Raw genomic sequence first — 23653 nt, 5'->3', positions numbered from 1 at the left:
AAAGAAGAACAAAGCATTACCTAAAAAAGCAAAAGAAGAACAAACCATTGCAAGGAACAAAAAGTGACAGGATGTGTCTATCTAAAGCTTATTTTGTTTAAGTGTCTGCTCGACAGCCTTTTTTTTTTTTTTTTATTAACCAACAATTATATTTGAAAATTAAAAATTTTTTTGTTAAAAAATAAGAATGTTCGACAAAAATGAACAAACTCTTATTGATTAAAAAAAAAAAATTTATACTATTTTAGAAAGGTTTAAAATTTGTATTTGTTAAAAATTTTTTTTCAATTTATATGAAAATTAAATTAGCATTTAATGTAATTTTTTATTTACAACTAAATATTTATTAATTTTTTTAATAAATATTTTTTAAAAAAAAATCTATTATACAAAATTCTACCCACTCCAGTACACCAAACGAACCTAATACTCTTCAGTCATGATTCGCATCTTCAGAATTAAACAAACTTTTTATGCTCAATTTCTTCTATCCCTACTTGGGATGTGCACTAAATTGGATTGTACAACATTTATTTTAGCCCAACACGTATCAGCCCAAGTCATATTTAAAATAATATATGAGCGGCCACCTGTATCCTGCCATGCCTATTTAAAACCATGTTTTATGCGTGAATCATCATAATATATCAATACAAATATATTTAAGTAAATAATGTGGATATTCCGTATACGAATTCATAATATTTACGATGATTTTTTAAAAAATCATCGACAATATTATTAAATAAAAATAATATTAATAATAATTTTTTTAAAAATTAATATTAATATTACGGATTCGTATGCTGATCATTCCCACGTAACATTTTTATATAAATATATATAAAAATTAAATATATATATATATATATATATAAAGTGCGGCTCCAACCCTATCCTTGAACAAGTTTGCCTCACTCTCATCTTGATTTTCCATTTAATCAGAAATTTCTGCCCCATGGGAACCAGGGCATCCGAGGCTTTTTGCCATCCCTAACTCAGTATTTAGCTAATCCAAAACACATCTAAAGCTAGCTAATTATATTGCTTCCTTGGTTGTCTAAAGTTCGTCATCTTATAAAGAAAGTAAGAAAGGTTAGGAAACATCATATCAACACTAAAAAAATGCACGGATCCACAATATCAACGGCGATTTCTGTAAAAATTACCGTTAATATTATCAAACAAAAATAATATTAATGATAATTTTTTTAAAAATCATTGTAAATATTACAAATGCGTATGCTGACCGTCTGCACCATAACATTTCTATATAAATATATATAAGGTGCAGCTCCAACCCTATCCTTGAACAAGGCAGTTTGCTTCACTCTCATCCTGATTTTCCATTTAATCGGAAATCTCGTCCCCATGGGAAACAGGGCATCCGAGGCTTTTTGCCATCCCTAACTCAGTTAGTTTAGCAAATCCAAAACACAAACCTACCTAATTACATTGCTTCCTTGGTTGTATGAAGTTCGCCATCTTATAAAGAAAGTCAGAAGGGCTAGGAAACATCATACCAGCACTAAAAACATTGTCCTTTTTTTTTTTTTTTTTTTTTTTAATACACAAAATACTGGTGAATTCCAACACAAATAAGCATGAATAACTTGTCTTCATGTTCATTAAGTCTACAAGTTTTCCATAACCAAGATAAAGAAAGTTGTAAGATCTGAGATTTTGTGCTCAATATATATATATATATATATAGATTCTGTTGTTGCACATTTATTAATGGTTTAATTTAAAACACTACTATTATTAGTCTGAACTATATAAAACAATGTTCATTAATTATTGTCTAATCTAGCTTTATCTTCTTTTCTTTTGAACACTTTTTTTCAAAAAAAAAATAATAATAATAAAAATTTGCGCATATTATTGTAACAAATTAACTCAGACAATTAACCCAGCGAACCATGCACTAAAGATTTGTTTTATCGACTTAAAAGCAAAAAAAAAATATTTAAAACAAAAAAAAAACTACTTCAACAGTTTTTTTTACCAAAACAATTATTTTTTTTTTAATTTCTTTGCTAATAATAACTCCTATTTATTTTATCATTTTTCTATTTTTATGCTAATTGGTATGAATGCAATGAACTTGCATTCTTGACCATATATAGGCTTATTATTATTATTTTTATTTTTATTTTTTTTCCATTTTTTGTTCTTCTGGTGACAACATATAAAATGTAGTCTAGAAAGTAAACGCTATTGCTACATTGGGAAAAGAGCCTAAAACATATTCTGTAGCCAAATTTACATGGTACACAAATAAATGGAAAATAGAAATAAAATAAAAAAAAGAGAAGCAAGAACATGAAGAAAATTGCATCAAGCTCATAAAAGCTCTCAAATAAAAGATATACCATTTATAATTCCTAACCTAAAAGTCAAAAAATAAAATAAAATAAAATACAAAATAACCCAAACAATGTCTCAAAGTGACAAGGAAACTTTACCAAATTTGATCATTTGCCCCTCAAAAGAACAACGTACAACCAAGGGCCCCATCCCTCCAAAACCCAAAAGTTAGCAACAAACCAACCAAAAAAAAAAAAAAAAAAAAATCCCTCAATCAACCTCACCACTCTTCCTAACAAGTGCAAAATACCCTAAAACAGCACAAACAGCAGCAACTAAATTCCCTTCCTTCAACAAGATCTTGATCACAAACCCAACAATTTCTCTAGTAATTTTCCTCCCTTCCACAACCAAAGCCCTCCTGGGTTTCCCAAAGAAAGCCAACAAAACCACAATTGCAATCCATGTGACCAAAGTCGCAGGTACCATAACTGCAAGAGCTGCAACCATTGAGAGCAGCCCAAAAACTGCCCCAAGAAGCACAGAGGCATATAGGGCAGGCCAACCATATGAAGATGATGATGAAGAAGAGGGTTGGGATTGTAATTTGTACCAAGATAGTACGGATTTAATGAAATTCCATGAGGAAAGCAAAATAATTGCATAAACCAGAACAAAGATGCATACCCATGTTCTCCTTTTGCTCATAATTCTTAGAAAAAACGTGTAAGCAGCTGGTGGTTGTTGTTGTTCTTGTTGTGATGATGTTTCTTGCTCTTCTTCCAAGTAATCCGCCATTGAAGGGGCCAAAAAAGAAAAAAAAAAAAAAAAAAAAAAGAGCCTGACCTTTCTCTCCAAAAATGAAAAATTTGAAATCTTTTCTGTCTTATTGATTGATTGGGTATGTGGGGTTTGGGGGTTTTTGCAGATTTCTCTTTCTTCCTTCTTGCTTACTCTGTCTCTGTCCCTCTCTCTCTCTCCCTCTCTCTCTGTCTGAGATTCTCAGAAGCAGACGATGAAAAAAGTAGATGTTATAAGATCGGTGTGGTAAATTTTTGCTTGATTCAATACGCGCGTTGTGGAGCGTGGTGGAGACCTTCCTTTCTATGGTGGCACGTGATTGGAGCGTGAGTCCACAGAGCATCTTATTTCTTCATAGGAGGCCTAGGGAAAAATATCCAGACTTACTTTCACGCACTTTTAACGATATAACATAGAGTGTTCTTCCTGAATCTTTTTAAACCTTTTTTTGGGCTTTTCTCTTTTACCAGCTTTGGTTTTGAGTGTGAAATTGGGAAAAGCACATGTTTTTGGACCTATTGACCCAAACGACACGTTTTGGGGATGCTTTTGGTTTTTGCCTTCGGCACCTCCACCAGTCTCTCTGTGCATCAACGTGAAATGCCAACCCTTTTTGGTTTTGGTTATGCTTTTGCTTTGGTTATTCTTTTGCTTTGGTTATTCTTTTGATTTGGTTATTCTTTGACAAAAGAATTTAAACCCGGGATCATATCCACCCAAAGTAAAGGAAAAAGCCATTCAAAACCAGATCATAGGTTTGAACATTTATAGTTTACTAGACTTCTACAATTTATTATCTTAAGCACTATTTACTAGCTAGCATTTCACAAGTTGTAATAGAAATCATTTTTCCTTCTCTTTATTTATTTATTTATTATTATTATTATTTTTTTTCAAATTCAGCTTTCATAAATGATACCTATATTTTTTGTGCCTAGTCAAGACTTTTAATAGCGCCCCAAATGGTATCTTTTTCCTGATGATGTTGGTAATGGTGGAACTTCTTTGCATTTCTCATATGAAGAAGTACCTTTTGGCTGCAAGGATTTGAATGACTTTGTTTGTAATCTTCCAGAACATTATAGTTTCTGTTCTAAAGTCCTCTCCAAAACAGTGTCATATGCTAAATACCAAGATAGTATCTGAAAGTGAGTCAGTTACAGGGTTAAGCAATTGGAATTCATCTGTTGATCTATGCAAAGGGCCACCAAATTCTGCATAAGAAACTCAGAAAGCTATATGTTTTCCACCGGTTCTGGGTTCTGCATAAGATACCCAGAAAGCTACTCATCGGAGACCACTATTCAGAAATATTGCATGCCTGTCATGAAACTTTTAAAATAAACCAGAAAATCAAAGAGAATGGGAGAAACAAACAAATCCAATTCTTGCACTAAATGTTGGGTAGCTCGAATAATTTTGGAACTGCTATGTTAATATCCATTCTCTATTACCATATGAGAATCAGTAGAAATCCATCACTTTAGAAAACGCCCTCTTCTCTCAACCTCTTCATTGCTCAGCTAAAACTATTTGTTCACCCTGATTTTCAATCATAGGAGTTCTATGAACTACTTTATCGATTATTACTATTATTATTATTATTATTTTCTCTCTCTCCGGTTTAGAAAGAGCAGTGAAAACAACAACAAAAATACATTTGGAACACATTATACAGATATCTTGAAAGAACAAGATCCTAAGCTCTATCTCCAATAACCTTCAATTGCACACTAACCCTCCATGCTACAAAATTAGATAAGTTTCAGAGCCCACAATTCTGGATTACTTCCATGACTACTGATTTTTTATGGTCTCAGTTCTTAACCAAAACAATGACTACTTCAGCAGTTCCATTCCGTAGAATCTAATATCTCTTTTAGCATACAAGTATATTCAATTCTAATATCTCTTTTAGCGTACAAGTATATTCAATTTTAGTCATACTTTTCCCTCCAAGAATACACAAAAAAGAAAACCCTTGAAAGCTCTAAGATGAAATCACCAATCACCTGCCTAGGCCAGTCCCAAGCCAACACCTCAAGCCTCCTCTCAAAGTAAACCTTCCAAAGGGCCATTGAAACATGAAGAAAGAAACACCCTTTAGCAAAAAAGCTTTGAAACTCCCTGTCCTTCACAAATGCCACCATGAACAGCAAAAATCCAAGAAGAAGAGAGTTCCTACGAAGCCCTTCTGTTATGGTGAGTATTTATTTTGGATACGGATAAGTTGTTGAAAGGGGTAAGGGAGAGGGTCGGCAACCTAATAGTTGTCTTTATAAATACCATCGCTAGAAGAAGAGAGGGGCGTAGAAGGCCAAAAAGCCTAATCCTAATTCGGATCAGCCTACGAAAAGTTGTTTGCCGTGGAATGGTAAAAAAACAATGTGGTGGCCGAAGGAGACTGGGGTCAAAATCGTTATTCTTTCCCTTTCTTCAGTAGAATCCCCAGTCCCAAACGCCTACTCAAAAATCAAAACTAAGAGGGGGTAGCCACCAAGAAGAATGAAATCCCAAGTAACAACACCAGCAAAGGAATTCGAGGTTTGAATCAATAGTTGATCATGACAAGTTGAACCCGAAAGCACTCGAGCTGTTTCAATGCCATGACCAAGTATTGAAATCTCTTCGAGATAAAACCATTATCAGAGATCCACATGTTATTAAATTCAATGAATGGAGGACACTGATTACAGTGAACAAATAACATCCCATTATAATCAGCAGTAAACAAACATAAACTTTTTTCTTTTCCTCCCCAAAACCTAAACTAGAAAAAAAATAAAGTAAAACAAAAACAAAAATTACAATAATGATCTTTATGTGACAATGGCAATTCCTAAACTTCAACATGTCAGAAATCCAGATCAAAACATATTCGAATAGGTCACTCATAGTTCTAAATTTGAAATATGCATAACAATGTGAAACTGAATAAAACCCTATTAGCCTAACAAGAACAAGCACTAGCAAATTCCAGAATTTGAATGAAAAATAAGAACTGAATTTAAAACCAAGTTAAGATTATACATAACAAAACCCCAAAAAGTAAAATGTCTTTCACAATGTGGATCCAAAAATGCAAATATGGCAATCGAATAAAACCAAATTAAGAAAAAAAAAAAAAAAAAAAAAACTTACTGATCGAAGAACAAACCGTAATACTGAGTTAACTGTTCAAATCTTTTCCCTCATCACAGGAAACTTAAGAATCGGAACAAATTTATAGCCCAATGGTAAAAATTGAGATTTGATTTGAGTATATGTATATATGTTATTCAAAAATAAAATAAAAGAGAAACAGAGAGAGGCATGAGATTGGGAATTTGGATGAGGGATAAAGAGAATCTGATCTGGAATTGGGATTGGGGATTGGAGATTGGAGATTGGAACCTTAATTGAAGGTGGGGATTTGTAAAGACGAGACTGGAACCTTAATTGAGATGTGTGCTATGGCAGTTCGGTTTGGCGGGTATGGTCGGCTTTTTCCTATATAATCTAGCATCCTAACTTTATGATCTATATTATATTTATTTATACATTTTTCTTTTTCTTTTATTTTTTAATGCTATATTATTCATTTATCTATGAGGAGGACCATGTTCCGATGATTTTACTATCAAAATCTTTTTTATTTTTTATTTTTTAGATAATTATAGTTTTTTTTTTTTTTTTTGAGATGAAAGATTATTATAGTTATTTCAATTAATAATTTTTTTTTGGATCTTCGACCTCCGGTATATGGTGGATTCCATCTTTTCCGATGTCACCAACTAATCCACAAGATTTTATCTTTTTGTAGTCATTGGATTCCGACTAATTAGGAGGGTGTAAAGCTCTCCCAACATCAATTTTTTCTATTTATAATATTCGAATCCGAAACATTGCTTAAGGGAAACAGATACCGAACCACCTGAACCAATTAGCTTTGATATTTCACTCAATAATTTCACATTTGGAGAAAGTGAATATTGCTATTAAAAGTATTTTCAATGATTTTATTGTTAAATATTTTTTATCATATTAAAAAATAGATAATTATTAAATAAATATATCTCTAATCAATTTGTCTAAACACCTATAAGTTTAAGTGGTAAGAAAAAAAAAACACTATTTAGGTAATTTATCAAACATTATAAAATTTCTTTAAAAATAAACTTTTCATAAAAAAATATTTTTTTCAAAAAAAATAAAAAATTTAATAAAATATGTATAATTAATTAAATGGCACAAATAACTTTATATACCTTATTATTGAAAACCAATTTTAAAATTAACTATTAATTTATTTTACTTAAATGATATCAATTTTATATCATATAAATAACATTCTATATTTTCTATTAAAAATTATTCTCGCTAAGAACATTTCACCATCAAAATCTTCTTTACCATGTTAGAAATTATTTTAATGATTAGATAGCAATTATTTATGTATTGTGATGATATCAAAAATATCATGAAGAAAAGAATTAACTTATATAAATTTTTAAATAGGATATACTTTCAAATTGTTTCCTTCTCTGTTCATCTCTAACCAATAGTAAAATTCCATCACATTTAAAAATATACTACATTTTATTTTATCCTAGTTATTTATTAATTTATTTCATCATTGCTACCAAATTTTTAAAGGGTTAATTGTATACAAGCCCTTCACAACTTTGACTTCGGTCACAATTTTACCTACTTCCCCATTTCTTTTTATTTTTCTTTTTTATTCAATGTTATCCCTAAACGATCATTGTATGCCTAATAACCCTTTAGGTAAGTAGCACTTTGATATTTGAAATTTTAGAATTATGCTATTTGGATTTTAAATTTTTAATTTGGATAAATTAGATTTTAAAGTTTTAAAATTGTTGTAAATTGATATCCTAAAATAATAGTATCGTGAAAATTAACGATATTCACATCATGAATTTTTTTAAGAAATAGAACATATTTTTTAAAAATTGAAAAGAATTAAATTTATTATTTTTTTCATATTTATGATTTTGGAAAATTGTATGCATTCTTTTTTATATAAATTAAAATATCTAAAATCATAATTAAATGCTTCTGGACCTACAACCTGACAAAAAACAAAAGAGTGGAATGATCTTTTTTTTTTTTCTTTCCATTTTTGAAAACAATTTCCATTTGGCTAAATAAATTATAGACCAAATTACCAATATGTAAATGACTTATGGTCTATTTTTACATTTTTGAAAAAAATTTCAATTTGATGAAAAAATAAACCATTCAAAATGGAAAAATAAAAATTAGACCAAAAAATAAAAGGGAGGCCATTTTTTCATTTTTTCATTTTGATATATTCTAATTAGTTTTTTGATTTTTTTTTTCATTTTTGGACTCCATTTTGGTTTATAAAATGAATGTAATAATTTTTTTCACTTATTTTATTAAAAAATGTATTTTTTAATTTTTGATCTAATTTTTATATTGGTATATTGGTCTAATTATTTTTAATTTTTGGTTAATTAAAATTAATTTATTCGATTAAAAATTCAAATTTTATTTTTATTTTAATTTTTAATTAATCTTAGATTCAAAAATATTTAATTTTGATTGTGGGTACTTTAATTGAAATAAAAAATAAATGAAAACAATTTTCCAAATAAAGAAATTATAAATATAAAATGAAAAAAATAAGAAATATATATTTTTAAATAACTTTATTGTTTTAAAAAATTTATATTTATCTTTTTATTTTTGATCTAATTTTTATTTGGGCATTTTGGTTTTTATATTTTGGTATAAAAAATTATTTTTATGTTTAGGTCTATAAAAAAAATATTTTTATGTTTTGGTCTAATAAAAATAATTTTATTAGACCAAAAATTCTAATTTTATTTTCACTTTATTTTTTGGTTTAATTTTAGATCAAAAAACATTTAATTATGATTGAGGATATTTTAACTTAAATAAAAAAAGGGATACAATTTACCAAATAAAAAACCATAAATATTAAATGAAAAATTAATAAATTTATTTTTAATTTTTTTGAAAACTATTTTTTATTTCTAAAAAATAATTATAATATTAACATGATATCATGCTAATGGCAACATTGTTAATTTTAATGATACTGTTATTCTATGATATCAATTTGCAGTAATTTTGAAATTTCAAAATTTAATTCGCCCAATTCAAAAGTTTATGATCGAAATTGTACAATTTTGAATTTCAAATTACCAAAGTATAATTTACTCTAATTCTTTCTATTAGTGTAGTCTGTTTAAAAGTTAAATGAGGTGCCACATAATTTTCTACAGCAAAAGCTTGAAAATAGTATGGTCGGAGATCTTCAAAAAATCTTGATGAGCTTGGTCTTGTGGCCATGCATGGAAGAAGGAATGGAAGTTCTTTCTGGACTAGTTGATGAATGAAATGGATGGCATCCAAAGAGCCGGCAAGATGTTGGAATAAATTCTTATTCTTATTCTTATTCAAAATCCCTAGTTTTTTCAAACACAAAGAGCTATAGTTGTGGGATATAATCAGAGTTGAGAATAGCATTGCATCAAAATAAAGTTGTGGGAGTAAAATAGGACTGAATCTAAAGTTGAGAGGGATTTATGTAATTAACCATTTTTCAAATAATGTAGCATTAAAGGACAGGAAAATATTACTCAACAGTTCTTATAATAAACCCCAAAAAAAAAAAAAAAAAAAAAAAAGAGAGCAAAGTTCATTGTTTTCTCAAACACAATTTTTCTTTTTTTTTTCCTTTAAAAAATTGATTTTAAAAACAATGAAAAAGAAAAATGCGTCCAAATATCTAATATACATTAAAAAAAAAAAAAAAAAAAACTGTTAGAGATTGCAACTTTACCGAAAGATTATCAACGCCAAAAAAATAATTCAGGATAAATTACGAAACTAAGAAAAGTTCAGTAGTATTGATGTAAAATCCCTTTTTAATGAAATCCTTGTTTGGCATATCCATATTGTCAAATTTTCTTAATAAAAACATTTAAAAAAAAAAAAGAGAGTCAAATTTAGACTTATTTATGAACAAAATGTATAACTATTCAATTGAATAAAGATGTATTTATCAAATATTTTTACACGATTAGATATTATATTAAATATGAGTAGTTGGCATTAGAGACAAGGCAAATAGACGAAAAGTGTAAAATAGAAGGAGCTGTTTCAAAATTTATTCTTTCAATTAAAATTTATTTTCGAAACCTTATTAATGAAAGAAACTTTAAATATTAATATTGTCCCCCTCTATTTATATATTGGTTTTCGTTGAATGCTTCTACCAACTTCAGTTTTTAGTTGTTCCATTGTTGATATAATAGTATAATTCACTGTCTTAAACAACTGAAACCATTTTTTCTTCTTTTTTTTTCTTTTTTTTGATAAATAACAACTGAAACTTGTTGTACTGTACTACGTACAATGAAAACCATCATAAACTCTTACGAGTGTCTAGAAGCATGCTTATCAAGAAAATCCTTATGTTAGCAGCATCTAGAAGCATGCTTCATGTCACGGTTGGGGCATTTCATCAAATATTTGGTGAGCATTCCCTCCATTTTAGACCCAAAAACAAGTCCGTGATATTCACCAACCAAAAAAAAAAAAAAAAAAAAATTATGTTAGCAAAATATAATAATATAAACCACATATCACTGATAATAATAAGAACCTCATATCTTGACCTTCGTCCACAATCTCTCTTATTTGGACACAAATTGGCATACCTAGTTTTATGATGGAATCTCTCAAACGATCATTTGGGTTTTGTATCTCCTTCTGCTATTTTTTCAGATTTTGTTAACATTATGAATAAAGAATATGGTATAATTACCACACCATGATGTGATATGATTACCACAACATGATTCATAGGCAACGTGCCTGTATGTATGTTTGCCTTCTTTTGGTTAATATAACTCTCTTTTTCAACCAAAAATAAAAAATAAAAAAAGACTAGTTTTTGGGCATTTTTGTGTATACCACAGCTTTTAAGAATTAATTTTGACATCAATAATCATAAAACCTAACAATTTAATATATAACGGGTCACTAACATGCACGCAAAAAAAAATTATAGAATCAAAGAATTGTAATATTTAAATATATATATAATATTAATTTTTTTATTACCCAAAAAAAAAAACTCTATTTTTATTATATTTTCCTTAAATAATAATCAGATACCACCAAATTTTATAATATTTAGTTAATAAATAATAATAATAATAATAAATTAATTATCAGTTTCACAGTATTTGTGAATGAATCAACATTGATGAAGAGTTTCACAGTATTTGTGAATGAATCAACATTGATGAAGTCTTCTGTATAAATATGAACTCTTCTATTCCAATATTTAAATAAAAAAGAACACATAAATAGGTAAAGACTAAAGAGGAATGTCTCAACACTATTTTGGGGACATGTATTTTCCTATTTGAATATTAATTGGTGATTATCATCAGTACTTTTATAAAGAGCATAGTGAAGAATGGGAAAAATATATATATATATATATATGATCCTATTATTTTAATTTTTTAATTTTATAGAAAATTAATCTATAACTACTTTACTCTAACATTTAAGATTAGTTTCAATTTCTAGTTGAACATTAATTTTTATTTCATAAACTCATCCCAACAATCGAGTAATATAGTGGTTTTATGGTCACATGAGTGACTTGACTTTGTTTTTTTTTTTTTTTTAATCGTCAATTTTCATTAACAGTATTAACTAAGGACACTGATGGTACAAGAAAAAAATAAATAAAAAATTATGGACTTCAATTGATTATTTTTCTTTGTTAAAAATGAGAAAATAAAATCTACCAACCTTTTGTAGTTGAATTCTTTTTATATAGCTCAAATCATTTTTACCATTTATTACCTGAACTGTTTTCATTATTCTTGTTATTATTATTTTTAGCTATAACTGGTTTTCATTTGTTGTACCGCACCAAATCTGCCAATCTAAGTACTATAAAATATAAATTTCCAATCAAAAACATTTATAAATTTCTTTATGGTCTTCATTTTCTATTTAGATTCTAGTGTTTTATATGGAAAAATCTATATGCATATGAAAGTAAAAACAAAACGTACCTGTCTAATCAAAGATAATAAATTAATTATTGGTATTTGTTATGGGATTTGAATTTTTGTTTTGGCTTTTTGAATAAAAGTCTCACAGTAAGTTAAAATGGTCAATCATGTGCAACATGCTAGCAAACAACATGTCGACACTCATGCAAATTGCAAAAAGTCATATTTATCGGTCTCTCAATTTCTGCTTTTTTTATAGTATTTTTTTGTGTTTGAATGGGCCATGCACTAAAACACTCACACGTATTAAACACATCACCATCCTAATACGTGGACCAAAAACCTCCTCTTAAAATCCTTACAATATCTTTTAGCACCCAAAAACAAAAAAAAAAAAAAAAATAAATAAATAAATAAAATTGAAAAAATTCTTACAACATCCTGTAGGAATAACTTAATGGAGTTAATTAGGCGAGCGAAGGGTGACCAAGTTGACCCATTTTTAGCTAATCCCTTTAATGGTATTCGTTCATCTTCCATTATTCTTCCCAATTACACATTTTTTATATTTTTTGGGAGGAAATTTCCAACTACTACTCAAAAGGATCACATATTATCTGTGATTTGAATTCTGCTTTCTAGACCATGTTTAGAATAACAATTGAAAAAACAGATGTACAATAAATACATATAATAAATATATATGCGTATATAGAAATTATCCACTTGGCAGGCTTACTAAGTGATAAACCACCAAGTGATTCAATAATATTTAATTGTTTTATTACTAATTTATTTAAAGGTTGGTTTATATAAATTAATAATATGAGCTTTGATGGTAAGAGTACCACCAACCGAGCTAGGTTCGAGCCCTCAGTAAAAAAAAAAATAAAAAAAATAAAAAAAATTTAAAATCATGAGAGTTATTAAAATATTGATTAAATTTGTTTATTAAATAATATAATAATATTTAATTAAATAATTTTTTTAATTTATTTATCTATTTAAAAATTTATTTTTTATATTTAAATTTTATAAATATATTAACTAATAATGTTTTAATAAATATTATTTAATAAATAAATTCGATAAATATTTTAATACTTCTAACATTGTTATATGTGAATATAATTTACTACTCTATTGATGTTAAGGTGCACAAGTTGTTTATGGGGGTTATTCCTCTATGTGTGAAGTATAATTTTTACAGTAATCAAAAATAAAAATAATATAATTTTCTTCTCCTTTTAATAGTATAGTTTCAACTTTTTTACTTTTTCATTTAAACAAATCATGAAAATTAAAATTTCTTAATGTTTTTTTTTTCAAACTCACAGATTAACTGAAGAAAAAAAAATTGTAATATGAGCAACAGTTAAATTGTAAAAAATAAAAATAATAACAAATAAAAATAAAAATCCATAAAATATATTATATATATAGTCTTTATAATTACACATGTAAAGCACCATACGTAAAGTCTTGAAGCTTAGGTAGAATATTAGGCCCGTGACTCTTGTAGCAGTTCTACTTAAATAAATTTTTACACGTTTCTTACGTGGCGAGAATGATCTATGTTATACATTTTCTATCATGTACGAATTCCCACTCTTCTTAAGACAATTTTAAAGTAGAGCTCCCACCTACTTTTTGAAATATTATTTAATAAAAGAAATTGAACAATGTTTATATGTGTGAAATTAATACTTGAAATTAAGGCGACTAAACTATAATGTTTCTTTGAAAATTGTACACGCAATTAACCTCAAAATTAATTTGGTTTACAAGCAAGGACTTGTCCATTAAATACAGTTTTCATTTAATACAATTTTCAATTGACAATAATTATTGATAATAATTTTACTATTTTAAATTTTAAATTTAGTATTAAAATCTCTTTTCCAAAGACCCTTTTTGGTCAAAGGATATATATACCACGGATACTCGATCTTCTAGAAAGTAAAAATATTTAAATAATTTAAGGTCCAGGTTTTTCTTTTCTTTTTTTTTTTAATTATTATTGATAAAATAATAATTTTATTATTTGATTGTACTAAAAAATACTATTGATGGAGTTATATATTATCAAAATAATATATATCCATATAAACAGGCAACATGTTATGTTGAATTGTGTGGAGTTATGCATTACCAAATATATTATCCATAAAATTTAGTTAATAATATTATGATCCATTAAGATTTTGTATAAAAATTGATAAATTTGAATTTATTTATTAAATTATTGTATAATCCATTATTTGATCTATAAACTATTTAAGAATATATAAAAATTTAAATATTTAAATTTGATTTAGATTTTAAATGAAAAAATTAATTTTTTTTAACACAATCTTACAAATAAATTTGTTTGTTTTTAAAATTTTAAAATATTAAATTAAAAAAGAATAAACTAATATATATTTTAATAATAAACTTAACATTTTTAATTTTTTAATGCTAGCATAATTACAAAAATAAAACTTTTTTAATAAATTTAACAGATTTATTATGTTAATATTGTATAATTTATTGAATTTCATTAAATAATATTAATATCATATCAGCATAATACCATAAATTTATGAAATACCTTATTGATTCATATTGTATTATAATGTCGTGTGAAATTTTATAAAGCATAATACTCGATAAACTCTCTTTTACACAAGTGCTAAAATTTGAGCATCTTTGCATTGGGTTCAATTTATGTAGTTTTCTAAATAGATTTTAAGTTAAAAATATTTTGTTTTTGTTTCTTGTCACTTTATATTATTAGATATTTAGGTCGGTCCGAGATACTGCCAAAAATGAGTTAAAATAGTCACATCCAATCTGTTGAAGAGCCCCTCAGCCAAACACAGCCCAAAGTCTAGATGGGTTATGATGCTGAAACTCATCCACGTTTGACGATAAAAAGATGTTACCATCAATATAGTTTTTGTGTAAATGATGACACATGTCCGAGTCTTATTTTTTAAGCAACAAATATATATATATATATATTTTTTTTACTGAAGCAAAAAAAAATAAAATAAAACAAAAAGCAACGTATTTTTCCTTTTCAAAATTATTTTTTTAAAACATGAAAATGTTAAAAAAAAAGTGTTCTAGTTTACTTTATCTAATTAATAAATTATTAAATCCTTGGTGCTCATTTAATAATGTTTTTTCCTTTTAATTTTAACTTTGTTTTTGTTTTCTTACATTGAGAACAAAATGCGTTTGCTAACTACTTTTTGTTTTTTGAAATTTAATTAATTTTTTTAATTACCGTTAATTTTGGGGTTTGCTCTCTCTATATTTAAGCTTTTATTCCCTCTCATCCTTTCTCTTTCTGTTTCCTCTTGTCCTCATCTTCACGTCTGTCCTCTCTCACCAGCCTTCCATTAGAAAAACTAAAAGATAATAATTAAAAACAGTTCCCAAACAGAAATTTTAAATTTTAAATTTATGTTAGAAAAATTACAACAAACTTTTAATTTTAAAAATTTAAATTTCAAATTCCAAAAATATTACCAAAGGAGTTTTTATGTAAGATTATGTAATTTATGGATCATGATGGCCAATTTTGATAAATGCCCTTTGTTGAGTACTCTTCAAGTCAAAATGATGAACATAAATACTTTTTGTCCATTGAAACCTGCTATGTTGACCAGAAATATAGATAGCCAACTCTTGTGTCATAAAGTTAATATCCAAAAAAAATTATGTTGTATTTATGACCCAAAAAAAAAAAATACTTTTATGTGTAGTGATTTTATTTTTTTATAAATCATTAATTAATTAAATTAAAAGAAAAGTGGATTTTTTTTTTATTTTTTATTTTTTAAGTCCATAGCAATCTTTCCTTTTTGTTTTTTTTTTTTTTGTTTTTTTTTGGGGTGGGGAGGTGGTGAATCATAGCAATCTTATTTGAAAAATCAAAATGCATATCACATTCTTATATGACTGCTAGAGGTAACTATTTTGGAGTTCAAAGAATCATTTAAAAATTTTTGAACAAAAGATATCATAAAAGGGAATAAAATATATCTTAACCATTTTAAAATTTGTATAAAATTAGTTGTCTACAGTCAATGTTAATTATCAATATTTGGTAAATATTGAAGAAAATGAGCCACGATAAACCAAGTGTAATAGTTGTTTGTCTTAAAAAGTAAAATTAATTATGTTATAAAAAGGAAATAAGTCTATTTTGATTTATATTGTGTATAAATATATATATATATATATTATACATTTTTTTTTCAAGTTTTTTTTTCCTTTTTTTTTTCTGGTTGAGGTTTTTCCCAAAAAAAAAAAAAACTTTTTTCTTGCATAGAAATTAATTTATATTAGCCCCAAAAGTTTACTTTTTACAAAAAAGAAAAAAGAAAAAAAAATAATTTCTATGGGAAAGTATCTTTTTCTTGAAATTTTATATTTTTCACGAAAATTGGTATGGGAATCTTGTACTTCCATATAAAAAAAAAAATGCAATGATTTGAACTTATATTACCTTTTCTATTTTCTTTATTCGCAAAAAAGAAAAAAAAAAGATTGCAATTTTACAAGTCCTCTTAAGGTAAGCCAACTAATTAAAAAAAATCTTTAATATGCAAAAACAATGAAAAACAAAAACATAAAAATTATGTAAAAATATAAAAGAAAAGGGAAAGATTTTTTTGTTTTTTTTGTTTTTCCTTTTCCTATCATTTTCACTAGGACCCAAAAAATGGGTTGGTTTTTCTAATAAAATCGCGTTAATGAGGCATTGAAATGCCAAACAGAGTGCAACAACTTTCTTTGAACGCAAACAAAACCAACTCCAACTGTTTTCAATAAGGAAAGGAAAGGAAAAAGAGAGAAAAATAAAAACAAAAAATAAAAAAATAAAAAAAGGGAAAAAGAAAGATGGAAGATGGAGACACTGTTTGAGTTTATAGAGAGAAAAGGAAAGTAATGGTTTTTTGACTGAGCCAATAGCCGGCAAAAGCCGTCCATTATATTATCAATTTATAATATATATTTTAGCATATACAATTATTATTATTGGAAAAAAAAAAAAAATCCACTTTTGAATGCGCGTTGAAATTCAGACCAGGCCCACTCAAAGCTCCTCTTTCTTGGTAATTAAGCCTCTCTCTTTCTTTCATATTTTTTATTTTTTTATTTTTATTTTTCCAATTCCAGTCTTTTTATTTTATCAACCTGTCTGTGATTTCAAGAATTCTGTATTTATTCGTTCTGACTTGTTCAAAATTTTTTCTTTATTACAGAAGGTTCTGAGCAAAAGGGTTTTTCCTGGGTCAGTGATAATTTTTTGTGTTGAGTCTTTGTTCAGTACGTGCAATCTCAATTTGGACCAATTTGGGTTTCTGCGTGGTGTTTGCTTTCTGGTAAAATTCAGGTTGATTTTCGTCTTCTGGGGTTCAAACTGCTTTTTTTCTTTAGAATTGTTATAAAGGGTCTGGTGCAGTTGAAGTTTGGAAATTTTTATACTTTTTTGTTTTTGGGAGTTATTTCAATATGGTTGGAACTTCTATGAATTGGGTATTGGGATAAAGCATGAAATTCTTTGAGTGGATTAATGGTAGCTGATTGTTTTGCTATGAACCTTTACGATGTGGGAAAAAGGTGAAGTTTTTATGAAGATTTGGATTGATTTTGGGAGGTGAATTTTTTTGCTTGGGAAGGAGGTTTTTTTGGCCGGTATTTTATTTGTGTGTAGTTTAAAAAAAATATGGGTTGCATATGTTCCAAGACTTCGGCTGTCGAAGACAGCCGGGAAAGCCCAGTTAGAAGATTGTCTGCAGCTAAACAATACTCTGAATTGAAAACTCAGAGGTTGAATTCTTCAAAAAGAGAGGAGGGTGGTGTTTGGACAAAAGAGAGACTGGATGGTGGTGATGTGAAAGTTATGTTGATTGATAGAAAAGCCAATGGTTCTATGAGACCCTATGATGATCAGAATGAAAGGAAGAAGAAAGAGACTGGTGAAGTTGCTGTTGTCAATCATCCGGGTTCAGGAAGAGTTCCAAAGGCTATAGAAGGTGAGCAGATCGCTGCAGGGTGGCCGGGTTGGCTTTCTGCAGCTGCTGCTGAAGCTATCAAAGGATGGTTACCACGGCGTGCTGATACCTTTGAGAAGTTGGATAAGGTATGCTTTTTTGATTCTTTTTTCACTTGATCATTTTCTTCTTTCATATTTGTTCTGTCCTTATCCTATTATCCAGCAATCAGTCAACTAATAAATTTTTTGGCCTGTCAAACAAATGATTTAGGCATTCCTTTTTGGCTTCTTTTTTTCTTCTTTCTTTCTTTTTTCTTTTTTTCTTTTTTTTGGGTTTTATTTTATTTTGCTTTTCTTTTCTGAATTCCAGTTTGATTAGATGCAGGGAAGTTTTTGTTGAACGGATCTATATTCTTGTAACTTATTATGGCAAAGTAGAAAGTTTTGAAAAGAATTCTGTGCAAATCACCCTATGGTAGAAAAACTATGATGACAAATTGCAAAATCTGCAATTTGGGATCTCTATTAATGTTCCTTGATTAAGAATTGTGTCAAATATGATAGATTAACTGTACTTGCTAGAGAATAACTAGGAATGGTGAATTATGCTCTGAAAGTTATGGCCTTTTAATTTTTCTTATGGTTCTGAAGGTTTGATTGCATACTATCTCATCTCCTAGTTGATATACTTATTTCTTGTGTGTTTTTTTTTTTTTTTAATTCATTTGGCAGATTGGACAAGGGACCTATAGTAGTGTTTATAAGGCTCGTGATGTTACTAACAATAAATTTGTTGCTTTGAAAAAAGTACGGTTTGACAATCTCGACCCTGAGAGTGTAAAGTTTATGGCAAGGGAAATCCTTATTTTGCGTCGTCTAGATCACCCTAATGTAATAAAGTTGGAAGGTTTGATCACATCACGGACATCTTGCAGCTTGTATCTAGTTTTTGAGTATATGGAGCATGATCTTACCGGTCTTGCATCTCGTCCTGGCATAAAATTCGCAGAACCCCAGGTGAGATATTATTATTGTTGAGTCAGTTTTGGTACCTTATGAGAATCAACATTGAAATGATCCTGTGTTGGTGTCTGCTTGTGCACTTCGGTTCCTAAATTCTAATGCTGTGTTAATTTTCATTTTAGGTCAAATGTTACATGAAGCAACTTCTTAGCGGACTTGATCATTGTCATAGTCACGGTGTTCTGCATCGTGACATAAAGGGTTCAAATCTTCTCATTGACAACCATGGCATCTTGAAAATTGCTGATTTTGGCTTGGCTAGTTTCTATGATCCTAACCACAAAGTTCCATTGACAAGCCGTGTGGTTACTCTATGGTACCGACCGCCAGAGCTTTTACTTGGAGCCTCACACTATGGGGTTGCAGTGGATTTATGGAGTGCTGGTTGCATCCTAGGAGAATTATATGCTGGCAAGCCTATCTTGCCTGGAAAAACGGAGGTAAAAAAATTTAAGATTTTTTTTTCTCGGGCAACAGTTGTTTCATTGATACTAATTCATAAAGGGTATTGATACATATAATGAAATGTTGTTAGCTATTTTTAATTTTGCATGGCATGCTTCATAAATAAGCATGAGGCATAGCAACCATGCCTTTATTTCAAAGGCATTTTATCTTCAAAGTCTACTTCATAATTCACAGTCAGTAAAATTTGGAATTTTCTTATCTTATCCTCTCATCTGACAAATTTTTGTAAGATGCTTCACTGAATAGTGTTTTTGATTCTCTTTTACAAAAATTTCAAGCATATAATGTCTAGATGGTTCCTATTAACTATGTATTTGATGATGTAGGTTGAACAGTTGCATAAAATTTTTAAGCTATGTGGCTCACCATCCGACGATTACTGGAGTAAATTGCACTTACGACATGCAACTGTTATGAAGCCTCCACATCCTTATAGGCGATGTGTAGCGGAGGCATTCAAAGATCTTCCTGCTGCTGCACTTAGGCTGATGGATATCTTACTTTCTGTGGATCCTGCAGGTCGTGGAACAGCAGCTTTTGCTCTTGACAATGAGGTGAAATTTTGAATTGTAGAGAACGACACTATTAATCATTGTGGGATTTGAAATCATGGGGCTGCATGATATGTCTACTATTCTCCTAAGTGCACAACAAGTAGAAGTTACTAATGAGTGCTGATTTATATGAATTCCATCTTATTGCATGCATTTGTAGGTTCATAAAAATATTTTCCCGTAGTAGAGTATCTTTGTTTGAGAAATTTTCTCTATTGACAAAGAAATTTGCTACTTCTTGTGCCTACAAGAAAAAGGGCATTGTCTGAAGTAAGTACTAGAGACATACAGGAAGAAAAACTTCAAGTTGTAGTAAAATGGAAGGTCTCTTAACAAAGACAAGATTTTATGTTAGCCAAGGAGTTCATTATTTTTGCAGTCACAGTATTGTATCTGTAGCTCCCCCTGTTTCACCTCCAGGGTCAAAGATGTGCTTTACCAATAGCTGCATAAATGCAGTACTCCTAATAAAGTGGAGGAAAAAGAGACTGTTTTTTACATGGCTTTTTATTAACTCTTTATAATAAAGGAGCATTCTCATTTTTGGTGAGAAAGATTTACAGTTGCAATCATCAATTTACTGAACTAAGTTAGGTGTTGGCTACTTGGGGAGTAAAATTAATACATGTATGAATTGAAGGGATATTGTATGTGTGTTACATTGATCTTGGTTACAATATTAGGACTTTTCCTAATTAACACCTTTTAATACAAGGAATTCTTCCTCCCCCCCCCCCCCCCCCCCCCAAAACCAAAAAAAAAAAAGAAAAAAAAAAAAAAGCTTAATACAAGGAATATAGAAGAAAAATACCCTCATTGTAAGACCAGCCTACCTTCTCCTACTGTCTCAATCAAGGCAGTTTTATGATATTATTTATTTAGAAGTGTATAATTAAATGACTTTTTTTTTTTAGTTTATTTTTACTGCTTTTGTACTAGGGAAAGATACTGGTGGTTGTTTCACTACTGCTCGATCATCATTTCTTAGTTTATTGATTAAGCACTTTTTCCAACTTGTTATTTATGTGTCCTTATACTCTTTTACAGTAAGGCTTATGATTTTTATTAGCTTTTCTAATTATTAATATTCTGTTAATAGTTCTTTACAACAAAACCTCTTGCCTGCGATCCTTCAAGCTTGCCCAAGTACCCTCCTAGCAAAGAGATTGATGCCAAGTTGCGAGAGGAAGAAGCTAAGAGGTACATGTTGTATAGGTTAATTTTACTTTTATTCTATGATTAAAAATTGACAAGTTGGTGTGGTATATCAGAAGTAATTCCCTGATTTTGTAATAAAGTTGCACACCCCATTCTATTTTGAAGGTTCTAATTGCCATAACAACCTTAGCATATGTTATGGCTTGATGAAAATAATTATCTTCGGTGGATAAACAGTTCTCAGTTACACACATTCAGTGTTCTTTCTGATAAGAATAACGGCCTAATTTGTTATAAGTGGCTCGTTTTTTGGTCGAAAATTATGGTTTTAGTGTGTGGCAACTGTTTCAATTTATTTGATAATTACATTCTGAAGTTTGTTCTTGTTAACATTTTGTATTTGGTTTAAGTGAAATTCTTTTGTAGATAAGATTGTACAAAAGATTTATTGTTTCCAAACTAACTTAGAACAATCTGTCTTTCAACACCTATATTTGAGTGAAGGTAAGTCTTTTTTGTCATTTCCAAATTAACTTTTTCTATAATTCTGATAGGCAAGGAGCACTTGGCAGAAGGAGCCAGAAGGACCTGGAAAGGAGAGGACAAAGGGAAACTCACGTGGTTCCTCCTGCAATTGCTAATTCTGGGGTAAGTATGAAAGTCATAGCTTTTATTTTTAAATTTGGCATCATCCTTAGTTCTAATTAATTTGTTTTCTAATTACAGAAAAGACAAGATCAGCTCAATGCAAAGAGCCTAAGTGAAATTTTCAACCCTCGTCGAGATGAAGCTCTTTCTGGTTTTCTTATTGATCCAGCTAAACAGGCACAAGCTGCTAAAGATGCAAGGAAAGATTTTCCGGAGAATCTTAATAAGAGGGTTTCGGTTTCAGGACCACTAAATCATGGGCGAGGCACGAAACCTGGGAGGGAACATATTGATCCTCTTATGGTTTCAAGTAGAGCCAACTTGTCTAAATTATCAGGTTTAGTAGCAGCTAGGACTTCATCGTCTGAAGATCAGCATGAGAGATCTGGTCCGTCACGGCCAGAAACAGCAAATAATGGAGGGAGATTCGCAAGATCAGTTAATGAAGTGGAGTCCACAAGAAAGCAGGATAGAAAGCATTACACACAAAGAATGCCATCTTCTCGCCCATTAGATGATGAAAGAACCTGTAGTAAAGAACAGAGTCTGGTGAGTTTGATTTATTTATTTATTTTTACTTGCAATTGATTGTTTTGATTTAGAACATTGCATACTTCAATTTGTTCCTCTCTTTTTTTTTTTATTTGAAGGTTTCCCAAAGAAAAAGAAAATTCATTAAATTCATTTGTTACTTTTTTTTCCCCCTCTCAATATATAATCTGTATTTTCTTTTTTGAATTATGCCTGTATAGTTATAAATAGAGATTTATATGATACATATAATTATCAGAGTTGGGCATTTCACATCTATTTGCAGCATGGTTATCTGATGTTGAATATTTTTCATTATTTTCTTTCAGCATGGTCATGGTTCTAATGGCAACAAAATTTACGTCTCTGGGCCATTACTTGTTTCGTCAAACAAAGTTGATCAGATGCTTAAAGACCATGATCGGCGGATCCAAGAATATGCTCGGCGAACTCGACTTGAAAAAGCCAGGCCTGAGAAGCAAGTGGCAGCAAATCAAATATCTGCTTCTAAGCATGCAGCTGGGTAGCTTTGAGCTTATGACATTAAAGTTCCAACCATTTGTGTAGAGAGAGATAAAATTGGGTATAGAGAGAGAGAGAGAGAGAGAGAGAGAGAGAGAGAGAGAGCGCTCACTAAGCTCTCCTCTTATAGAATTTATATGATTTTTCTTCCATGTATAGGTTAGTAGTTATTTAAGATCTCTTTTATCGATTCAGTGTTACTCTGAATTTTTTTTTTTTTTTTCACCATTAATCCTCTATTATAAAAAGTATCAAAAGTTAGTCAATTTTGAATTAGCTTTTGTTTAGACTATCACAACAGGTATAATCACAGTCCTTTTGGGATAGCCAGTGACAATGAATTCATTCTATTGTGGCATATTTATAGTTTAAATTATCAATTTATGAAAGCATTTAATATGTTTTACATGGATATTTTTCAACAAACCATTTTGTCAAATTTGTTCTCAAATTTGTTCAATTTCCCTTGTTTTGTTTGCTTATTCAGCAGCTGTCTCCATCTGGCGTTTTCTTTTCGGTGTTTTATGCATTTATGTTGGTCAGTTTGCCATTATCTCCAGAGAATAAGTCTCCTCCTTTACAGGATAAGTTTCAGGGGATGGTTA

The 23653-nt window shown here is 29.1% G+C and overlaps 2 protein-coding genes across 2 annotated transcripts; one reads left to right on the top strand and one right to left on the bottom strand.

Moving 5' to 3' along the window:
* Positions 1–2349: 2349 nt before the first annotated feature.
* LOC107434069 (uncharacterized) lies at positions 2350–3969 on the bottom strand. The gene has a single exon (XM_016045483.4). The coding sequence runs from the start codon at positions 3106–3108 to the stop codon at positions 2581–2583; it is 528 nt and encodes a 175-aa protein (XP_015900969.2). The 5' UTR covers positions 3109–3969; the 3' UTR covers positions 2350–2580.
* Positions 3970–17308: 13339 nt separating this feature from the next.
* LOC107434067 (probable serine/threonine-protein kinase At1g54610) lies at positions 17309–23456 on the top strand. The gene is made up of 8 exons (XM_048471148.2): positions 17309–18291; positions 18877–19161; positions 19290–19607; positions 19962–20189; positions 21289–21389; positions 21902–21995; positions 22074–22544; positions 22856–23456. The coding sequence occupies exons 1-8, from the start codon at positions 17875–17877 to the stop codon at positions 23051–23053; spliced, it is 2112 nt and encodes a 703-aa protein (XP_048327105.1). The 5' UTR covers positions 17309–17874; the 3' UTR covers positions 23054–23456.
* The last annotated feature ends 197 nt before the right edge of the window (positions 23457–23653 follow it).

This window comes from Ziziphus jujuba, chromosome 4 (genome assembly GCF_031755915.1).
Source record: "Ziziphus jujuba cultivar Dongzao chromosome 4, ASM3175591v1".
In the NCBI taxonomy this organism is placed as follows: domain Eukaryota; kingdom Viridiplantae; phylum Streptophyta; class Magnoliopsida; order Rosales; family Rhamnaceae; genus Ziziphus; species Ziziphus jujuba.
This window is presented reverse-complemented; position numbering and strand designations above follow the sequence as displayed.